At 42.0% G+C, this 23,535-nt stretch overlaps 1 protein-coding gene across 1 annotated transcript; it reads left to right on the forward strand.

The window, feature by feature from the left end:
* The first annotated feature begins 3,556 nt into the window (after positions 1 to 3,556).
* LOC121575605 (cytochrome c1, heme protein, mitochondrial) lies at positions 3,557 to 22,438 on the forward strand. Its single transcript, XM_041888806.1, has 7 exons — positions 3,557 to 3,692; positions 15,766 to 15,956; positions 16,182 to 16,308; positions 16,536 to 16,693; positions 19,752 to 19,912; positions 21,323 to 21,423; positions 21,940 to 22,438. Exons 1-7 carry the CDS (start codon positions 3,612 to 3,614, stop codon positions 22,042 to 22,044), a joined length of 924 nt encoding a protein of 307 aa, XP_041744740.1. The 5' UTR covers positions 3,557 to 3,611; the 3' UTR covers positions 22,045 to 22,438.
* Positions 22,439 to 23,535: the final 1,097 nt, after the last annotated feature.

Consider the following 23,535-nt stretch of genomic DNA (forward strand, 5'->3'; position numbering starts at 1 on the left):
AGCGAAACAGCGCCCCTCAGTATCTCTACGTGTAGGCCATCTATCTGATGCTGTCTGGTCCAAACGAGTATTACATTGTTGCTGCCAGTAGCATTGAATGCAAGGGAAGCCAGCGAGCATTTGGCCTCCCTTGACAAAAAAGTATAAAAAGTTAGCCAATCAGCGTTGAGCTAATCTGAGCGAGCTCAACTGTGAATGGTGGCAGGAAACAAATACGTGTCAAGGGAAGCAAGCTTGGATTTGGTCCCTTTCCTAAATTAGCCATGGATGGAGATAGGGATTTGGACTATACTTAATTCTCCGTACTGGCCAATGATTATAACAGCGATTCTGATCCAACCATTAATTTATACATTGTTGTGCCCCTGGCCTGAGAGGATAGAAATTCAATATGTACAATAGCTAGATGTAGAAGGCTAATATTAACTAGCTAATGATGCCCATGAATGGAAGTTAGGCTAGCGAGCAAGCATTTTAGCCAGGTAGCCTAGGACAACAAAAAATAAAAGCGTGTACTGTATGACAGAGTATTAGACCATTTCATCAACATGAAAGAGAGGAGGATGGCATTGGCGTTTCTCTACAAGTAGGGTGAGTCAACATGTTTTTCTACTTACACGAACGTGCGCACACGCGCACAAACAGAAATCAGAACCATGGACAGCCACATCATATTTAGCTTATGTTAATTGGACTAATTTGTTTATGGTATCTTTTAGTTGTCACTGTATTAGACTAAGCAGAGGTGATTTGATGATGTTGAAGTTGAAATGGTCCTGGAATAGTGGAGGCAGCTCCTGTTTCCTTTGCAACTTGCAGTAACTCTCTGCGGTTCTAAATCAATAGTTGTTCAGTGGCCCGAAAATGTTGGAAATATTAACTTGCTTAACCATGCTGTAGGTCATGTAACTGTCTGTTACATGCAATATGCATTGAGGATATCACCGGACAGATGTTGCTATCCGGTTTTGTGATAAAACAAAGGTGTGGTTGACTCCATCTACTGGTCTATCTCACCATTCAGGTCTACCCAACAGCATTTTCATATGATTATATCAGTGTACCTTTTATTTACACTACCGGTCAAAAGTTTTAGAACACCTACTCATTCAAAGGTTTTTCTTTATTTTTACTATTTTTTACATTGTAGAATAACAGTGAAGACATCACAACTATGAAATAACACATATGGAATCATGTAGTAACCAAAAAAGTGTTAAACAAATCAAAATATGTTTTAGATTTGAGATTCTTCAAATAGCCACCTTTTGCCTTGATGACAGCTTTGCACACTCTTGGCATTCTCTCAACCAGCTTCACCTGGAATACTTTTCCAACAGTCTTGAAGGAGTTTGCACATATGCTGTGCACTTGTTGGCTGATTTTCCTTCACTCTGCAGTCCGACTCACCATCTCAATTTGGTTGAGGTTGAAGGATTGTGGAGGCCAGGTCATCTGATGCAGCACTCCATCACTCTCCTTCTTGGTAAAATAGCCCTTACACAACAAGTGATAGTCCCACTAAACCCAAACCAGATAGGATGGTGTATCGCTGCTGTCACGAGTTACAAAGCCAGAACCCAGAAGCAGACCAGGACAAGGTAAGTTGAAACGAAGGTGAGTGTTTATTTACAAATTCAAGAGTGATGCTGAATAATCCAGGGAACAGAGCGGGCGGCGTTGATTAGTTGTTGGGGGTGCAGTGGTTGATCCCATCATGGCTCGGCAGCCGCCGACCACCAGGCAGAGGTTGGATGAAGGTTCCGGACGAGTGACTGCAGATGGAACAAAACGGAGGTAAGTAAACAACAAACCAACAAGGTGCAAAAACAACAAAACTAACGCTAGGAGCTCTAAGACTGATACTCTGGTAAACCTACTGTTCATGGCTAACGATCCGGCAGGGAATGGATGTTAGGCCAGAGCCTAAGAAGGGTGATGATCAGGACCAGGTGTGCAGATAGCTGATGGGATGCAGGTGCGGAAATCAAGAGAGCTCCCCGGAGCGTTCCAGAACCCTCGGGAAACTGGAGATCCCGAGCAGAAAAACTAGTCCACAGACAGGACCCGACTCAGACTGCCGGGATCGTTACAGCTGCAGAATGCTGTGGTAGTCATGCTGGTTAAGTGTGCCTTGAATTCTAAATAAATCACAGACAGTGTCACCAGCAAAGGACCCCCACACCATAACACCTCCTCCTCCATGCTTTACGGTGGGAAATACACATGCAGAGATCATCCGTTCACCCACACCGCGTCTCACAGAGACAAGGCGGTTGGAACCAAAAATCTCAAATTTGGACTCCAGACCAAAGGACAAATTTCCACCTGTCTAATGTCCATTGCTCGTGTTTCTTGGCCCAAGCAAGTCTCTTCTTATTATTGGTGTCCTTTTAGTAGTGGTTTCTTTGCAGCAATTCGACCATGAAGGCCTGATTCACACAGTCTCCTCTGAACAGTTGAGATGTGTCTGTTACTTGAACTCTGTGAAGCATTTATTTGGGATGCAATTTCTGAGGCTGGTAACTCTAATAAACTTATCCTCTGCAGCAGAGGCAACTCTTTCCTGTGGTGGTCCTCATGAGAGCCAGTTTCATCATAGTGCTTGATGGTTTTTGCGACTGCTCTTGAAGAAACTTTCAAAGTTCTTGAAATGTTCCGTAATGACTGACCTTCGTGTCTTAAAATAATGATAGACTGTCATTTTTCTTGGTCTTTTACCAAATAGGGCTATCTTCTGTATACCCCCCTACCTTGTCACAACACAACTGATTGGCTCAAACGCATTAAGAAGGAAAGAAATTCCACAAATTAACTTTTAAGAAGGCACACCTGTTAATTGAAATGCATTCCAGGTGACTACCTCATGAAGATGGTTGAGAGAATGCCAAGAGTGTGCAAAGCTGTCATCAATGCAAAGGGTGGCTATTTGAAGAATCTCAAATATAAAATATATTTTGAATTGTGTAACACTTTTTTGGTTACTACATGATTCCACATGTGTTATTTCATAATTTTGATGTCTTCACTATTATTCTAAAATGTAGAAAATAGTAAAAACCCTTGAATGAGTAGGTGTTCTAAAACTTTTGACCGGTAGTGTACAGTATATGACAGTCATGGGCTTCATGTTAGATTTTTGTTGGAAAAAGTAGGCCCACTCTCCAGGGCACAGGGTAAAGGGTTATTGGAGGACAGCTGCTACAAGAACACACAACACTGCTATCTACAAGCCTACAAACCAATGCTGCCATCTCTTGCAACTTCAGCCTATATGACCATTCAATCATTTCAAGAATAATGAAACAGTTAAAACAGAGTTGTGTAATCTTAAAGTCATCCGACCAATAGGTGTCGCCGTTTTTATTATGGCCTTCCCAACTTTGTATAAATAAACTCCAAACACGTCTGATATTCGCCACATTTCATTCGTTGAAACAATATAAACAATTTATGTAGACATTGTCGATACATATGACACTAAATCGGCTGTCAAACACTTAAAACAAGGCAATGTTGTATAAACACGCCTTGCGTAATTTTCTGTAGGGGCGGGGGAGCAGTGGATCTAGCCGGGTTCGCTGTCTTTCGAGGCAGGAAAAGACAAGAAGATGGCGGCACTACGAGTGGTCGTGCTATCGGGGACTGGACGAGCCTTACTATGCACGCCAAAAATGATCAAGGCTCCTCGGGTATGATGACATGTTTATGCTCTTAATGCTGTATTGGAGTTTGTTCGTTAAAAAAAAGAACACCTTCAAAGCCACCCTGACAGCTAGCCGGGTATCTAGCTAACTAACATTAGCTAGCTAACACAGACAAGGTCACTCGAGCAATGCTTACATTACCCAATGTGAGCTCGATATCTACATTTTAAAGTGATGGATGGTTGAAAATAGTGATGGTTTGATACCGGAGCATGCTTCGAAATCGAAAAGCAGTTTACTTTCTTTCAATCAAAGCAGTGTGCAGATGCCGGTATCACCAACCTGGTCTCAGAGCATTTCGTATTATTCTGTACATAAACCTGAGACACCCATAATATGTTTGGTTTCGTATGGTAAGTATCAGTGCTTGACTTGGACTGGAGCTCACCGGAGCTGAGAACCACACATTTTCCTCTTATTGAATATTAGCTCAAGTATTGTGGAGGTCCTGCACCTAAGTATAAACAGTACTATTTCAGTCCAGGTCAAGCACTGGTATGTATTAATTTGTGGATGTCCATCACCCAGTTCGTATGATATGTTACGAATTACAATTCGTATTATATGTTACGAATTTGCAAAATATACGATACGTTATGAATTCTAGCTAGGTGGCTAACGTTAGCTAGGTTAAGGGTTAGCTAAAAGTGTTAGGGGAAGGGTTAGCTAACATGCTAAGTAGTTTCAAAGTTGCTAAAGTTGTGGGTGATTAGATTCGATCTATAACATTTTGCGTTATACCGTTTTTGCCGTAAGTAACCATGTCTTATGTTACGTTTTGGTATGGTTACATATCATACTAATTTGAGTGTCACGGATGTACTATGTTACATCTAGTCAGACCAGGCTGGTATTACTTTATCAGAAGCACATCATTGACCTGAAACTTCATTTGATCCTTTTTCAAACCATGGGTTGCAAAAACAGTGTGGGCAAAACTTCTGACGATCAAACGCTGCTATTTATTGCTGACCAGCAGATGTCACTAATGTGCATTGTGAACCGATAATGAAGCTCCATAATGAGGGGGAATCTTGACTTCAGTGATCTTCAGGTCGGAAAGTCTGAGTTCTAGAAAGATGCCAGAATTTCCGAGTTGGATGACCATTCAAAACTATTTCAACAGAGAACACTCCGCCAGGGACCTCATTCATAACTTCTTCACCGACATCACTATGGTGGGTTTATACTTTCATATTAGTACATCATTTTGCTTTATTTTAACTAACAATAGCTAGCTATCAAGTGGCAGGACCAGTTTTCCCAAAGGTGAATGATGTGTAACGTCAAGTTGTGCTTGCTGGCCAGCCATCAATGTCAGTGAATGCTGCTATCAAGCCAATCTAACTATACTTACTGAATGAAATTTGAAACTGGTCATGACTAGATTAAATCTCATTTCACTACGATTGGTTAGTCAACATGCAATAATACCTGTATACTGTCAATTACTGAGATGAATTATTTGCGTTTAGATGAACAAAATCAGATTAATTGAGCCTACCCATTCCCCCTCCCTTCTCAGTGACTGTGATGTGATCATAACTGCTGATTATATTGTAAATGTGTCACAGTTTGCTTAGAACACCAGTAAAATAAAATATGCAATCTAAAAGTTGATAAAGCGCTCACTCTTCCAATGTGTTAACTTTTTTATTCTTCTAGAAAATGAATTTGGTATCAGCATTGCTGGCTTCATTAAACTCTTAATCTGATGGATTTTGGATGTCCATGGTCTTATTTGTTTGAGGGCCTATACAGTGGGGAAAAAAGTATTTAGTCAGCCACCAATTGTGCAAGTTCTCCCACTTAAAAAGATGAGAGAGGCCTGTAATTTTCATCATAGGTACACGTCAACTATGACAGACAAAATGAGGGAAAAAAATCCAGAAAATCACATTGTAGGATTTTTAATGAATTTATTTGCAAATTATGGTGGAAAATAAGTATTTGGTCAATAACAAAAGTTTCTCCAATACTTTGTTATATACCCTTTGTTGGCAATGACACAGGTCAAACGTTTTCTGTAAGTCTTCACAAGGTTTTCACACACTGTTGCTGGTATTTTGGCCCATTCCTCCATGCAGATCTCCTCTAGAGCAGTGATGTTTTGGGGCTGTCGCTGGGCAACACGGACTTTCAACTCCCTCCAAAGATTTTGTATGGGGTTGAGATCTGGAGACTGGCTAGGCCACTCCAGGACCTTGAAATGCTTCTTACGAAGCCACTCCTTCGTTGCCCGGGCGGTGTGTTTGGGATCATTGTCATGCTGAAAGACCCAGCCACGTTTCATCTTCAATGCCCTTGCTGATGGAAGGAGGTTTTCACTCAAAATCTCACGATACATGGCCTCATTCATTCTTTCCTTTACATGGATCAGTCGTCCTGATCCCTTTGCAGAAAAACAGCCCCAAAGCATGATGTTTCCACCCCCATGCTTCACAGTAGGTATGGTGTTCTTTGGATGCAACTCAGCATTCTTTGTCCTCCAAACACGACAAGTTGAGTTTTTACCAAAAAGTTCTATTTTGGTTTCATCTGACCATATGACATTCTCCCAATCCTCTTCTGGATCATCCAAATAAACTCTAGCAAACTTCAGATGGGCCTGGACATGTACTCGCTTAAGCAGGGGGACACATCTGGCACTGCACGATTTGAGTCCCTGGCGGCGTAGTGTGTTACTGATGGTAGACTTTGGTCCCAGCTCTCTGCAGGTCATTCACTAGGTCCCCCCGTGTGGTTCTGGGATTTTTGCTCACCGTTCTTGTGATCATTTTGACCGCACGGGGTGAGATCTTGCGTGGAGCCCCAGATCGAGGGAGATTATCAGTGGTCTTGTATGTCTTCCATTTCCTAATAATTGCTCCCATAGTTGATTTCTTCAAACCAAGCTGCTTACCTATTGCAGATTCAGTCTTCCCAGCCTGGTGCAGGTCTACAATTTTGTTTCTGGTGTCCTTTGACAGCTCTTTGGTCTTGGCCATAGTGGAGTTTGGAGTGTGACTGTTTGAGGTTGTCGACAGGTGTCTTTTATACTGATAACAAGTTCAAACAGGTGCCATTAATACAGGTAACGAGTGGAGGACAGAGGAGCCTCTTAAAGAAGAAGTTACAGGTCTGTGAGAGCCAGAAATCTTGCTTGTTTGTAGGTGACCAAATACTTATTTTCCACCATAATTTGCAAATAAATTCATAAAAAATCCTACAATGTGATTTTCTGGGGGGGAAATTCTCAATTTGTCTGTCATAGTTGACGTGTACCTATGATGAAAACTACAGTCCTCTCATCTTTTTAAGTGGGAGAACTTGTACAATTGGTGGCTGACTAAATACTTTTTTTCCCCACTGTACATGAAGCCAACTTTACCATATTATCCTGGAGGCATACTTACACACCTAGTCTCGTTGTACAGTCCCTTACTTTGTGTGAATGATACCTCTCAACTTTAAACATTGCGAAATTCAAATACAAAATAAGTTGTTTAGATTCGTTCTATTCTGTGACTGCATGAAATAGCAAACATAACGTGAATTCAGCGATTACATTTGTTTACTTCATCTTTGTGGCTCCCTGATGAAAAAGTAACATCCATTACGAGACAAAAAACTACAGGAAAGACGGTTGTTTAATGTGAGAGGCTCAGCAATGTTAGGATTTTGAAAGTTGTGTAGTGTAAGCCTGGCATTAGCCAACCTGTAGTGGTGTGTTGAATAGATTCCACGATCCGAACTTAAGCAAGTGCTCGACACTGTGTGCACCCACTGTGACATATAGCACCGCCCACCAAGCGAAACCAAGCAAAATGAAGGGAAAAGTGTGTCCCCTGGGAGCGTATTCATAATGCAGATTCTGTTGCAAAACGTTTCTTAAATGGAAGCAAACTAAATGGGGAGGGACCTGAAGTTTCTATTGGAAAAATATCATTTTCGTTGCAAAATGAAACTGTTTAGACTAATGATTACACCCTTGCTCACTATTAGCCTCCTGTAGCTCAGTTGGTAGAGCATGGCGCTTGCAACACCAGGGTTGTGGGTTCGATTCCCACGGGGGGCCAGTATGAAAAATGTATGCACTCACTAACTGTAAGTCGCTCTGGATAAGAGCGTCTGCTAAATTACTAAAATGTAAATAAAAAAAAAAGGTTAAATGATCGGTAAGCTGTTGCCACTAGTTACCACAGCTACAAAGTCAACATTCCTATTGTAAAAATTAATGAAAACAAAAATGTGCTTTTTGGTCTTAAGGTTAGGCATAAGGCTAGTAGTGTGGTTAAGGATAATTGTAGAAATAGGTGGGGTTTAGCCATAATTCTGACTTTGTGGCTGTGGTAACTAGTGACAACCACAGTAAGCACCGAATAATTTAGGAAACCCAGCTTCAGTTTAAATGGGAATAAATGAAAGCCTCAACAGCTAGCTAGCAATTTATTTTATTTTCAGTGTCCGATCATTCATAAAACGAGTCCACTAATTGTTATTATTACCTTTCCACAAAATGTCAGTTGCTTAATATGAGCAAATTAACCCAAATGTTTTAAAGAATAGGAAATCACGATTTAGTTGGCTAGTAGTAGTGGCTACTGCCTGTCCAGTGAGTTAGCTAGCCACATTTCAGTAATTTAACTATCCTCCTAAATGTGGTGGTCAGTGGATATACTAACTCTGAGTTGAACATATTTGTCTGAAAACGAACTAGTCGCAAGTTATTGTTGCCCATGGTGAAGTCATATCGAATCAGCTGGCTCCTGAAGCCTCTGTCTATGTACCCATGAGCTCCCGAGTGTAGACAGTCTTTTTCGGAAGTACATACCAGCCGTAACGGGAGTAAATGAAGATGGTTGCTCAGCGAAACTCCATATTTGGTGAGTAACAAACGTATTTTGGCATTATAGCACTTGCAGAGCTGTCTAATGGAATCTGAGCTTCCTAGGCGTTACATTTTTTTTAAATCACAGTTTTTGTATTTATGCATTATGAAAATTACATTAGTGATTTTAGTGAAAATTATAAAGACAAAAAAAGTGAACATTCAATTATTATTTTTTATTGGGTAGACATCAATAGGAAACTACTATAAAATATTTAAGTTGTGTATATTACTTAGTTTTTATTTAACTTAATATATATATATACAGTGAGGGTAAAAAGTATTTGATCCCCTGCTGATTTTGTACGCTTGCCCACTGACACAGAAATTATCAGTCTATACTTTTTATGCTAGGTTTATTTGAACGGTGAGAGACAGAATAACAACAAAAAAATCCAGAAAAACGCATGTCAAAAATGTTATAAATTGATTTGCATTTTAATGAGGGAAATAAGTATTTGACCCCCTCTCAATCAGAAAGATTTCTGGCTCCCAGGTGTCTTTTATACAGGTAACGAGCTGGGATTAGGAGCACACTCTTAAAGGGAGTGCTCCTAATCTCAGCTTGTTACCTGTATAAAAGACACCTGTCCACAGAAGCAATCAATCAATCAGATTCCAAACTCTCCACCGTTGCCACGACCAAAGAGCTCTCCAAGGATGTCAGGGACAAGATTGTAGACCTACACAAGGCTGGAATGGGCTACAAGACCATCACCAAGCAGTTTGGTGAGAAGGTGAAAACAGTTAGTGCGATTATTTGCAAATGGAAGAAACACAAAAGAACTGTCAATCTCCCTCGGCCTGGGGCTCCATGCAAGATCTCACCTCGTGGAGTTGCAATGATCATGAGAACGGTGAGGAATCAGCCCAGAACTGCATGGGAGGATCTTGTCAATGATCTCAAGGCAGCTGGGACCATAGTCACCAAGAAAACAATTGGTAACTCACTACGCCGTGAAGGACTGAAATCCTGCAGCGCCCGCAAGGTCCCCCTGCTCAAGAAAGCACATATACAGGGCCGTCTGAAGTTTGCCAGTGAACATCTGAATGATTCAAAGGAGAACTGGGTGAAAGTGTTGTGGTCAGATGAGACCAAAATCGAGCTCTTTGGCATCAACTCAACTCGCCGTGTTTGGAGGAGGAGGAATGCTGCCTATGACCCCAAGAACACCATCCCCAACGTCAAACATGGAGGTGGAAACATTATGCTTTGGGAATGTTTTTCTGCTAAGGGGACAGGACAACTTCACCGCATCAAAGGGACGATGGACGGGGCCATGTACCATCAAATCTTAGGTGAAAACCTCCTTCCCTCAGCCAGGGCATTGAAAATGGGTCGTGGATGGGTATACCAGCATGATGATGACCCAAAACACACGGCCAAGGCAACAAAGGAGTGGCTCAAGAAGAAGCACATTAAGGTCCTGGAGTGGCCAAGCCAGTCTCCAGACCTTAATCCCATAGAAAATCTGTGGAGGGAGCTGAAGGTTCGAGTTGCCAAACGTCAGCCTCAACCTTTAATGACTTGGAGAAGATCTGCAAAGAGGTGTGGAACAAAATCCCTCCTGAGATGTGTGCAAACCTGGTGGCCAACTACAAGAAACGTCTGACCTCTGTGATTGCCAACAAGGGTTTTGCCACCAAGTACTAAGTCATGTTTTGCAGAGGGGTCAAATACTTATTTCCCTCATTAAAATGCAAATCAATTTATAACATTTTTGACATGTGTTTTTCTGGATTTTTTTGTTGTTATTCTGTCTCTCACTGTTCAAATATACCTACCATTAAAATTATAGACTGATCATTTCTTTGTCAGTGGGCAAACGTACAAAATCAGCAGGGGATCAAATACTTTTTTCCCTCACTGTGTGTGTATATATATATATATATATATATATATTTAGTTTCCTTAGTCCTAATCTCTGCTCAGGCAGTAGCAGCCAGCTATCAATGCACTCCCCATACTGTAGTCCTGTGTAGCTCAGTTGGTAGAGCATGGCGCTTGCAACGCCAGGGTTGTGGGTTTGATTCCCACGGGAAGCCCCTAAATAAGATCTGGTGCAACCAATTACCTTCAGAAGTCACATAATTAGTTAGATTACACACAGGTGGACTTTATTTAAGTGTCACATGATCTCAGTATATATACACCTGTTCTGAAAGGCCCCAGAGTCTGTAACACCACTAAGCAAGGGGTACCACCAAGCAAGCGTTACAATGAAGACCAAGGAGCTCTCCAAACAGGTCAGGGACAAAGTTGTGGAGAAGTACAGATCAGGGTTGGAGCACCATTAAATCCATTTTTTTTAATGGAAATAATATGGCACCACAACAAACCTGCCAAGAGAGGGCCGCCCACCAAAACTCACGGACCAGGCAAGGAGGGCATTAATCAGAGAGGCAACAAAGAGACCAAAGATAACCCTGAATGAGCTGCAAAGCTCCACAGCGGAAATTGGAGTATCTGTCCATAGGACCACTTTAAGCCGTACACTCCACAGAGCTGGGCTTAATGGAAGTGGCCAGAAAAAAGCCATTGCTTAAAGAAAAAAATAAGCAAACACGTTTGGTTTTCGCCAAAAGGCATGTGGGAGACTCCCCAAACATATGGAAGAAGGTACTCTGGTCAGATGAGACTAAAATTGAGCTTTTTGGCCATCAAGGAAAACACTATGTCTGGCGCAAACCCAACACCTCTCATCACCCTGAGAACACCATCCCCACAGTGAAGCATGGTGGTGGCAGCATCATGCTGTGGGGATGTTTTTCATTGGCAAGGACTGGGAGACTGGTCAGAATTGAAGGAATGATGGATGGCGCTAAATACAGGGAAATTCTTGAGGGAAACCTGTTTCAGTCTTCCAGAGATTTGAGACTGGGACGGAGGTTCACCTTCCAGCAGGACAATGACCCAAAGCATACTGCTAAAGCAACACTCGAGTGGTTTAAGGGGAAACATTTAAATGTCTTGGAATGGCCTAGTCAAAGCCCAGACCTCAATCCAATTGAGAATCTGTGGAATGACTTAAAGATTGCTGTTCACCAGCGGAACCCATCCAACTTGAAGGAGCTGGAGCAGTTTTGCCTTGAAGAATGGGCAAAATCCCATTTGGTTCATCAGTAAAAGCTGGTTTTCAAAGTTTCTGGAATCCAACCTTGCTCTCCTGGGGCTGAAAACAAGTATTGCAATGCTGAACAGCCTTTCACATGCAGCTGATGCAGGTAAGGGTGTGTTTAGCCTCAGAGACAGCTTACAGACTGCCGGGAAGGACTTGAGCAACTCCATATGATCAGCTGAACAGGCCAGGTATCCGTCTAGCTGTTTGGAGCGTTCTTGTGCTTGAGACGTCTTCATGGCAGAGAAGAAGTCCTCCTCATCTGATGAACTGGTGCGATCACCTAGCTGCAGCAACAGTTCTTCCAGGTGGTCCTTGATGTAGTCCATTCCTGAAATACAAGGAAGATGACAATAGAAATCATGCCGTTATGAGCCTACATTAATCCATCCCCATCCCCCATCCATATAAACCAAGCAACAGGGCTAGGTAGGCTACCCATTGGATTGAACCACAAAGTCAGGATTGTAGTTTAAATGGGTGGTTCTCAAATCTATGAAGTGGCAAAATGTTCACCAAACACAGTTTATGAATAATAAAATACTTTTAATCAACCACGTTGTCTTAGCCATTCTGATGGTGGCGTCATCCTTTGTCCATATTCTTTTGAATTTGGGGAGAAGGATTGCAGCTGCGATCAGCTCAGGGTCGTGAAACGTGGCTGAAGCGCTTCTTCAGTCCCAGTTGTAGCGCATCCACCAGAGGCTTACAGTACTTCAGGGACAACATGATTTGGTCAAGTTTCGTGATCAGCAGGTTGATAGTTGGAAGTAGCCACCACATCTGGGCATTGGTTTCAACCTGCAGGATGTTGATGGCCTTTGCGACTGGGCTCATGGTGGCAGCATACTCTGTGAGGAAGGCGAGTTCAGCTGGAATGAACCTATTAAAAAATAAATATATATATATATATATATATATATATATATATATATATAATACTGTTTCCTCACCCTATACAAAGGGGACCACTAACCATTTCACCTGATTTTTAACTACAGTAATCAATGGCTGGATGAGTAGTTGACTAAATGGATCTATGATAGTGTATGGCTACAACATGTGAAACAGGTAGTCCCCAAGCAAAGGGTCAGGAAACACTGCAACAGATTTAGACAACATTCAAGACAAAATAATACATAATCCTTACTTACATTGGAACCTCGAAGTCTGTGCAGAGAACTCTTGACGGCCGCATCTCCTTTGTCTTTGACGATACTCAGTAGTCTTTCTACAGCCATGAACCAGGAGTTCCACCTTGTAGCATTCGGGCGCAGCAGCTGGAGGTCATAAGCATCTTCAACTGTTTCGGCTGCAAGTGTGGATCTTCCACATTTGTTCCAAAGTGTTTGGCACTTGCAAAATGTTGAACAGGACACTTTTCTGTAAGCCTCACTGGATGTTGCTTTCAGGGCGTCGACTGTAGATACTAAGTTGAGTAGGTGGCAAGCACAGCGCTGGTGCTTCGGCAGCTGGTACTCAAAACCATCATCTTCATTCAGGATCGTTGCCACATCAACAAACTCCACTTTTTCACTCTCCTCTTGTTCCTCTTCACCATCTTCCTGTCCTGGATGAGCTGCTTCACCACCCACTGCCTCGTTGTTTTCATCTTCTCCAAAAACTTGGAAAGCTTTCAAGAAGTTAGAGCCGTTGTCTGTTGTTGTTCTCACAATCTTACCCCGGATTTCAAACTCAGAATGGATGTCATTTTAGGGCGCCTGCCAACACATCAAAGGTGTGCGATCCTCTCAACCGTTTACAGGCCAGGGCTGCAGAGCATCTGTTGAGACTGTCAGGGTCTATCCAGTGGGCTGTAACACCAATGAAGCTCAGTCTTCTTGCAGACCAGCAGTCGGTGGTGGTGGCAGTGTGGTCAACTCCTCTCATGGCCTCAGTCACCTTCTTCATTTCCTTGGAGGCTTCATCAATCCTGGAGTGCAGTGTGGGCCTTGATAAGATCTTTGAGTTAGGCTGCAGATCCTGGACAAATTCTCTGAACGGTTCTTGTTCTACAACAGCGAATGGTTGGAGCCCTTGGACCACATACTTTACCACGGCTTGTCGATGGATTTTTGAGACGCTGTCTTCAGTAATGTGCTTTGCTTGACGGTGGAGGGAGTCTTAGGGGCATGTTTTCTCTTCAGTGTGTTTGCTGTCAGTTCTCCACACTTAAGATGGTGTACTGTACATGCTTTAAACCTATAAACAACATTAGTTAAGTGAGAGTTTGTGACCACCATTTAATATTACAATGATAAACTTAATTGATCTAGCTAGTAGGTTACGTCAATAACTTAAGTCTACAGTAATTAGCTAGGTAAGAACAACTTTATCAACTAACACAAGGAATAAAATAGCTAGCTAACACCCAAAAGCGAACATTAGTTAGCTAGCTAGCTTGACCAGGTGTTTAGAGAAAAGGTATTTGGCTAGACTAACGTTACCTGACTAAAATGTGCCCAGATTCGGAAACGACTAGTTAGCTAGCTTGTTAACTAACTAAATAATAACACAATACAAACACACAGGTTATTGATTACTAACGTAATACAATGAAAACACGTCCCTAGTGGACTGGACTAACAATCGCATGACTGCTTGGGTAGAAGGAGGGTCAGAGTGGAAGGGAGAGACAGAGATTCAAACTATCGTGGTTACTTTGGAGACTATTCTCACAGTAATCATAATACTTATGCACCCTAATAACGCTCATTCGGATTAGGAATGCAACATGTATTTACGTGTAGCTGTCCTCGATAGTTGAGTTGATGATGTAGGACTCTGGTTTGCCCACCAGAGATCCCAATGTCCTTGGTAGAGTTTCTGGTCGTAGTGCTGGTTAGAATGGATACTTCAGATGTACCAGTGGTTGTCTGAGAGGGATTGTCCTTCCCACTTTGTGTCTTTAGTGAAAGTTCTCTAGACGACTATACATGCCAGCTGCAGACTGAAATGATAAGGTGTATTGTCTTCTTCACCTCGTGTAGAGGTTGAGAGTTTCAGAGTCTCCATTTCAAACGTGTGGACTAACATCTCACGTTTTCTGGTCTTATAGAAATTCAACCATTTGCAACGTTTGGCTCACGCTTCACATCTGCTGGTCTTCCTCTGGTAATGGAGTTGTAGTTTTAAACCATTTTGTAACGTTTAAGCTCATGCTTCACGCTTCTTGGTCTGTAGAGTTTAAACCATTTGCAACGTTTAGCTCACGCTTCACGTCTGCTGGTCTAAAGGTTTATTTGTTTTTCAAGGCTTTTTATGCACTCTGGGTAAAAGGGGCGTTCCATCATGTTTACACAATCTCTGATGTCACTCGGGGCGTGGCTAGTCACTGTGCATAGTTTATATGAAAAACGAATATCTCATTAGAAGACTAAAATCACATTCCTATCTTCACCAAAATACTCTCATACTTAATCATATATTTTATACAACATTTAGATGTAAACTTGATCGAATATGTACACTTTCCGAGTTAGTTATTACTTGATACCATCCTTAATGACATCACAAAATAATAAACAATGACATGAATATTCTTTAGATCGCCACTGACCATTTCCCACATTCTTTTAAGAAGGAATATTGTTTCATTATCCACTTTTGGATGTTGGAGTCTTGGTGGGAAGACATCCTTTGTCTCACAGGGAAATTCTTTCGTCTCATACTAGAGACCAAAAGGAGTACTTTTCTGCAAACTATTTATGGCCGGCTGTTAAGTCATAAAACTGGCCCCCGGGAAAGGGGGTGTTCAAACCTTTGCCTAGCAGAAATGTTTGATCCTCAACCCATGAGGGCAAGTCATGACAAGTCCCACTCCTTTGGTATCTGTTGTGAAACCCAGAATAGAAGGGCAGTTTCATAAGTGCTTAGTTGTATGCCTTTGCCTTGACATGGGATGCATATTCAGTGATATCATCATAACCAACAAAGATTGACCACAATATTAAGGTTATTTTGGTTAAGGCAAAAATTATGGCGAAGAATACCTCAAATGGGCAAATGGATGACAAATGTCAGTAGCTAGCTACATTCATCATCCTATGTCAACTCTCTTCCTCAACAGGCCAACATGTCGTTTGCCAGTCTACCCAGGTCGAAGAAGGTGGCCCTGACAACATTGGGTGTGTTGACGACCGGCGGGGCCGGACTGGCTCTGATGCTGCAGCAGTCGGTTAAGGCCTCAGACCTGGAGCTTCATCCCCCCAACTACCCCTGGACCCACAGCGGCATGCTGTCAGCCCTCGACCACGCCAGGTACTAGCTAACTCCTAACCAAAAAGGCCATACAATTACTTTCTACCATCTGTTATCACCAAGGCTTTTTCCAGTGCTAGCAATAGGACATTTGATATGAGACATTTCGAATTTTAGGGAAAATTTAGTTTTCTAAAGGAATCTTATTACATGCTAGAACATATTTACCTGAAAAGGAGGACTGGATGAAATGGATATTAATGTCTGTTTTTCTTTATATTACAGCATTCGCCGTGGATATCAGGTGTACAAGCAAGTGTGTTCAGCGTGTCACAGCATGGAGTACCTGGCCTTCCGTAACTTGGTCGGAGTGTCGCACACAGAGGCCGAAGTGAAGGTTTTGGCTGAGGAGGTAAGGCTTTGTCCTTGGCCATTACATTAAACAAGGTCATGGCCTTATAGATGACTGTGTCAGTCACTGGCTAGAACGTGTCCTTAGGCACAGTTCCAGGATCAGCTTTCCCTTTCCCCAATCCTAACTTGAACCATTATGAGTGGAAATGAAAAGCTGACCTATCAGTTTCAAGGAACATCTTGGTCCTTCTCCATGTCACTGACCACTGTCGGTTCTCTGCTCAGATTGAGGTGGTGGATGGCCCTGACGAGTCAGGAGAGATGTTCACCCGTCCAGGAAAGCTCTCCGACTACTTCCCCAAGCCATACCCCAACCCAGAGGCTGCCCGTGTGGCCAATGGGGGAGCCTTGCCCCCAGATCTCAGCTACATTGTCAATGCCAGGTACTGTGTTGTTCACTCCAGTGCAGGGTTCTCCAACCTTTTCTAGCATGAGAGCTACTTTTAAAAAATGTAACCTGTCGCGAGCTACTCATTGTTTTGGGAGCTTTCTAATAGGTACATTCTTCTCCTCTCCCCTGCAACTCTTCCCTGGGTCCTTAGTGTTAACTTTAATTGACACAATGACTAGGTTCCAGTTTAACAACGTTTACTTCACCGTATTACCACAGTACATAGTCGCCATCACACTCAGGCCAGGTCCATCTCCAGTGAGACTACTGCGCAGGCATACTAATAACAGAGTGATAGCACCGTAATAACAGAAATATAGGGATACTTAAAACATGAACTTAACAATCTCCCACTTTTCTGTAAAGACAAATAAAACATCAACAAAATTATAAAATGTCCCAAGTATTATTTAAGTTCCCCATTTACAAATGGGTTGTGTGACAAAAGTTTTTAGCTGCCACTTTCCATTACTGAGGAGCCCAAGACTGGATGCTTCCTTTTTAGTCAGACAGTCAGCAAGCTGTTCCTTTGTGGGCGACCAGTTGTAGCAAAGGTCTGTGAGCCACCCCAGATGAAGTCATCAACATGACAGGCATGTACTCCAGTCACATTGCAGTCTTGATCAAGCCAATAGAAGAATGCAGGATCCACTTGTGACATTTTTCCACCTGTACTCAGCATTGTTGCCTTGACTTTGTTGTACCAGTAGAGTGATGCATCTGCCAGGCCATACAGACTTTTTTAGTTTCCACAGTGTTCCTTTGCTCTTAGCTTGAGGCGGAGGTCGGATGTGAATGTCCCTTGACAGCTCTGTTCCCTGCAAAAATGCAGATTTGAAGTCTATGTCATTTCTTATGGCAGATCACTGTCAGCAGCAATCTGATTGACTCTGAGGCGCATGTTGGTGAGTCTTTTGGGAGGTCTTTAGCATCCAGCTCCTCAAAACCTCTAGCCACTAGATGTGCTTTTGGCACTATTCCAGTTAAGGATTCTTTAAGGGTACACACCCACCTTGTTGAGACACGTTTTTGGCCAATGTCTTTGACTTCCTCAAACACTCAATTTTTCCTCCAATTACTGAGCTCATCTAGTTTAGCTGAGTCAAATGATACGTCCTTTGTTTCAAGTACATCATCATTTTGAATGTCATTCTGTTTTTCTCGATTTTTCTATTGGTTCAATTCTGAGATTATCTACAAGTGACAGGTCAGCTGACCCTGTTGTACCAGAAAGTGTAGCTGGTTCAGAGTACTCCAAGTTGTACCAGTTCTGGTGTTTCTTTGGCTTTTCCTGCTCGTCCAATGACTGTTGCTGTGTGTGAAATACCACTTTCTCTGTCCATGTATTTAACAGTTTGTCCAGTTTTCAGATTGGAACAACCATGTTGCCTTAACACATGTGGCTGTTGTTGAACGTTTTTGTCATTTGAACCCTCAACAGTATTACCTGTGTCATGGTTGGTCTCTGCTCCATTTCCTGTGTCAGTTTGTGTCCATATAATTGGATGCGACATCTGGTAGTTTTGTCTGTTAATGTGTCCTTTTTGTCATTTTCAGTAGGAGGCTGATTCTCAGCAACAGCCCTTCCATCTTGTTGATCATTTACTTTCTGCAATCTTGAGTGATACACCCTGACTGGTGCCTCTGTGCCTCACGAATATCACCACACCATCTTGGCCAATGACTACTCCCGGTCCTTTCCACTCTTGACAGTCAACTCGTTTGTAGTACACTTTGTTTCCAGGCTCGTACTTCTCATCTGTGGGTCGACGCTGTTTATACAGAGCCCTGCGAATTCTCTCTGAACACTCTGCTTCAGTGAACGCTTTTCTCGCTGCATGTAGTGCTGAAAGGTGCTGTCCCACCCACATCCATCTCCACCCAGGTCCATCTACAGTGAGACTACTGCGCAGGCGTACTAATAAGAGTGATGGCACCGTAATAACAGAAATATAGGGATACTTAACACTTAGTGCACTACTTTCTCTTGTACACTGTTTTCTGTCAATATACCTGGTAAAATAATACAATCAGATTTTTTTTAAATCCCCAAATTGTGTTCTGAGTTTTTCACTCAACATTACAATTGTTCATAGAGAAACAACATTTGATGTTCTGAGTCCATGTCAATGCTTAAATCACATCAGAATACTTTTTTTTTTTGGTGTGGGAGAAAACGTTTAATTTTAGTGTAATTCCCCTTTAATTGCGCATCTGGCCCTTTAATTGCGCGTCTGGCCCTTTAATTGCGCGTCTGGCCCTTTAACTGCGCATCTGGCCCTGTTTAATTGTGCGTCCTAGCGCGTGAGGAATGTGCTAGTCTAGCGATGGTTCCGTACTGCTGCTGCTCATTTCATGGCAAAGTTTATAAATAACAAATCATCGAAACATATGATGTGCTTACTAATGATATACTTCTGCCTGGTAAACCTATGTTGCAGTTAACTTTTAATTGAGAAGGTTTTTGGGGAAAGTATTTGTCAACCCACAAGACTTATCAATTCAACTGGCTACACACTGAGTGATAGACAAACGTGCGTACCACACAGACAGACAGGCAATATTGCTGGAAATTAATTGGCAGATATTGTTGGGTTTGGTTTTTTAAGCCAATAGTGGCTAACCAGCGGTGGGATAATGTCAATGGTACATTGATTAGCTTGGAGCTTGCCGTGTCTGATACTTGTGAGATTTGTTTATGACAGTTTGTGGTGGAACATGTGAAAATTGCATGTACTTTCAGAATTGTTTGGCGAGCTATTCATAGGTGGGCTGCGAGCTACCGGTAACTTGCGATCGACCTGTTGGAGACCCGTGCTCCAGAGTATCTGGTGATTGGGAATATCGACAGTAAACTAAACGTTAGATTCAAGGTAGAATATATTGTAACCTTTTCTTCCCCAAAAATGTTTTTAAGTGTCTATACAGCAGGAAAATACTTTTGTAAAACCACATCAAGACACTCCACTCCTATTACTCATACCATGATATCATATCTTAGCTTGCTTTGCAAGTGCTATGTCCTAAGTCGTTTTCCTCCATTGTTCCAGACATGGAGGTGAAGACTACGTGTTCTCCCTGCTGACGGGCTACTGTGAGCCCCCTGCTGGAGTGGAGGTGAGGGAGGGCCTCTACTACAACCCTTACTTCCCTGGCCAGGCCATCGGCATGGCTCCCCCCATCTACAATGAGGTCCTGGAATTTGAGGACGGTCAGTAGGATTCCCTCTGCTAGGGATCACTAACTTGAAATAATAAGAGTTTTTTTAAATTGCATTGTGCTAGCATTTTGACCCTTGACATGCCAGACTGAATGTCTAGGTTCTGGTGTCTATATAGAGTAATATACTAATGATTTGATATTGGATATATACTGAACAAAAATATAAACGCAACAATTCAAAGATTTTTACTGAGTTACAGTTCATATAAGGAAATCAGTCAATTGAAATAAATTCCTTAGGCCCTGATCTACGGATTTCACATGACTGGGAATACAGATATGCATCTATCAGTATCTGGTGTGACCACCGTTTGCCTCATGCAGCACGACACATCTCCTTCACATGGAGTTGATCAGGCTGTTGGTTGTGGCCTGTGGAACGTTGTCCCACTCCTCTTCAATGGCTGTGTGAAGTTGCTGGATATTGGCGGGAACTGGAACACGCTGTCGTACACGTCGATCCAGAGCATCCCAAACATGCTCAATGGGTGACATGTCTGGTGAGTATGCAGGCCATAGAAGAATTGGGACATTTTCAGCTTCCAGGAATTGTGTACAGGTCCTTGTGAGATGGGGCTGTGAATTATCATGCAGAAACATGAGGTGATTGCGGCGGATGAATGGCACAACAATGGGCCTCAGGATCTCGTCACGGTATCTCTGTGCATTCAAATTGCCATCGATAAAATGCAATTGTGTTCATTGCCCGTAGCTTATCCCTGCCCATACCATAACCCCACCGCCACCATGGGCCACTCTGTTCACAAAGTTTACATCAGCAAACCGCTCGCCCACACGACGCCATACACGTGGTCTGCGGTTGTGAGGCCAGTTGGACGTACTGCCAAATTCTCTAAAACGACGTTGGAGGCGGCATATGGTAGAGAAATTAACATTACATTCTCTGGCAACAGCTCTGGTGGACATTCCAGCAGTCAGCATGCCAATTGCACGCTCCCTCAAAACTTGAGATATCTGTGGCATTGTGTAGTGACAACTGCACATTTTAGTGGCCTTTTATTGTCCCCAGCACAAGGTGCACCTGTGTAATGATATTGCTGTTTAATCAGCTTCATCATATGCCACACCTGTCAGGTGGATGGATCATCTTGGCAAAGGAGAAATGCTCACTAACTGGGATGTAAACAAATTTGTGCACAACATTTGAGAGAAATAAGCTTTTTGTGCGTATGGAACATTTCTGTGATCTTTTATTTCGGCTCATGAAACATATGTTGCGTTTATATTTTTGTTCAGTGTAGTCTACATCTTGCATTTTGGTCATTAAGCAGACACTCTTATCCAGAGCAACTAACAGTCTGTGCATTCAACTAAAGTAGAGAAGACAACCACATGTCAGTCATTGCAAGTAAAACCTTCCATTTTCATGTGATGATAGGAACCCCAGCCACCATGAGCCAGGTGGCCAAGGACGTGTGCACCTTCCTCCGGTGGGCGGCCGAGCCTGAGCACGACCAGCGCAAACGCATGGGCCTGAAGGTAAGCTGGCAGCGAGGCGCCAGCCACTGCCGTAATATAAATAGTTGTCATCAGAAATGGATTCAATAGTGCAAACCGTTTTGCAACAGAAATGTTTTACAATGAAAACAAGTAATTATTTTATGTTATTTTTTTGGAGGCTCTGTTTTGTTCTTTTTTCTTTTGTTGTTTTCTAGTGAATACATCCCTGATTTAGGACATTCCTTTCCATTATTTGACACAATGACTTTGTAGTCTTGAAAATTGGTAGGTCTACGTGGAGCATTGCTTGGACCCGTCAAGTCTTCTTAAATTCTATTAGATACATTCATTACAATTTCATATGTATTGAGCCACTACTTGTCATGTATTAAAACATACAAAATAAAATATTTGAAAGAAAGGAGTCACAAAGTCAAATCCCCTGTTTGGATTTGTCGTCTTTTTGGCCCTTGTTTCCAAATTGCTCCCTTTTCTACGTTACTCTCATCACAGTTGACATTGACCCCATCTCACTCAAACAATTTCTTCCCCCAGCTGCTCATGGGCTCCGCCATCTTGGTCCCCCTGGTCTATTACATGAAGAGGCACAGGTGGTCTGTGCTGAAGAGCAGGAAGATCGCCTACAGGCCCCCAAAGTAAAGACCTAGATAGCTGCATTCTGACTGCCCATGTTGCTTCTCGGCTCAAATTCTGACCCCTCTGATTTGCGATTGTCCATCTTTTAAAAAAAACACATGCATTTATGATATGGTTGCCCTGATTCACTTGCTGGGTGTCCTCTCAATGGGTTATTCTCTGCCAACGGAAAAGGATGTAAACACAACCTCTATACTGTTTTACTGTACAAAATAAATTATCGAAAGAAACGTGTCCAGGTTGTGGTCTAATGGTTAACCTGTTCTTTGAGGGGAATCTCAACAGAGTCGTGCAACCTTGTGCTGTTGTGAATCTGTCACGTCATGGGTTCTCTACACTTTGTTGTGTAAATATTTAATAAACACTGGTGTACCGAATAAACCATGTTATAACCCAATGCTACCTGTGACCATGTTCTGCAATGCACCTACGCCACACATTTCTTGTCTTGATGTGGTTCATACACTTTCTACACATTTAATTTATGCTCTAACTTACAGGGATTCTTGAAAGTCGGGACAATCCTTGTCCAGCAAGGAAACTTTATTTTTATAGTTCAAATATATTGTTGCATTATTTTAGATAAAAAATTACATTTAGGTGAAAGGGGAAATATTTGCTTTTGGAAATGTCAAACAATTATTAATTTCCATGTCGGGTATTGCCCTTGTCCCGAGCAAAGGATCCTGATTTCAAACTCTCCAAGTGTTTAATTCAAATAACTGGCAATTAATATTAACTGCAAAAAGGATCTTATGTAGTTTCTTGCAATAGCCCTCTGACTTTTGTCTAAAATCATGAATTAATCATGAATGAGCACGGCTAATTACATGTAGTGCAACAAGATCACTCAAGGATTAAAAGCGCTCAACTTTTTAAACAAACAATTTTGAAATCACCATTGTCACAACCATAAACTGTCAACTCCATCTGCCTGAGATAGGGTATGAATTTTGGTTCAAATGTTTATTTTAATTTGGTTTTTAGAGTCGAAGCAACTTAGAAAAAACAAAATTGCTACTTTGTATACCCCTTGAATGGAGAAAAATAAATGTTGTCAATGCCGTGAAACATCAACTCTGTCAAGATCTGACAGAATGGTTATTTTTATTGGGGATTTTCAAATGAACAATTTTATAGTTTACAAATGTTTGTATTGAACTTATTTTTAGAGGCAAACATTTATTTTGAGTATTTAACTCAGTCAGTGGCTTGTCAACTCAGTCACTTATGGCTAACCCCCTTTAAAATGTTTTCTTTGTCAATGTTCTGCAACGTATGCTTAAACTATTGAAATATTTGCTGTGCTAGATCGAAGGGATAATGTTTCCTTTATAAATGTTTTACGTTCTGAATCTAGAAAAATGTGCCAAAATGCTAACAATTAGCCCTGAAGCATTATATAGCACTATCAAATAAAACAAGAATTTTGGAGTTTTTGGACAATAAATGTACAAATGAAATGCCTTTAATGGTATCTGATGGAGTTTAAAT

This window comes from Coregonus clupeaformis, chromosome 10 (genome assembly GCF_020615455.1).
Source record: "Coregonus clupeaformis isolate EN_2021a chromosome 10, ASM2061545v1, whole genome shotgun sequence".
NCBI classification, from domain to species: Eukaryota; Metazoa; Chordata; class Actinopteri; order Salmoniformes; family Salmonidae; genus Coregonus; species Coregonus clupeaformis.

What these genes read in the sequence shown, in the direction of transcription:
- LOC121575605 (XM_041888806.1), top strand. Translation starts at nt 3,612, where the DNA reads ATGGCGGCACTACGAGTGGTCGTGCTATCGGGGACTGGACGAGCCTTA. An exon ending in TCAGCCCTCGACCACGCCAG is followed by an intron (nt 15,957 to 16,181) that starts GTACTAGCTAAC and finishes TTTATATTACAG; the next exon opens with CATTCGCCGTGGATATCAGG. An exon ending in GGTCCTGGAATTTGAGGACG is followed by an intron (nt 19,913 to 21,322) that starts GTCAGTAGGATT and finishes ATGTGATGATAG; the next exon opens with GAACCCCAGCCACCATGAGC.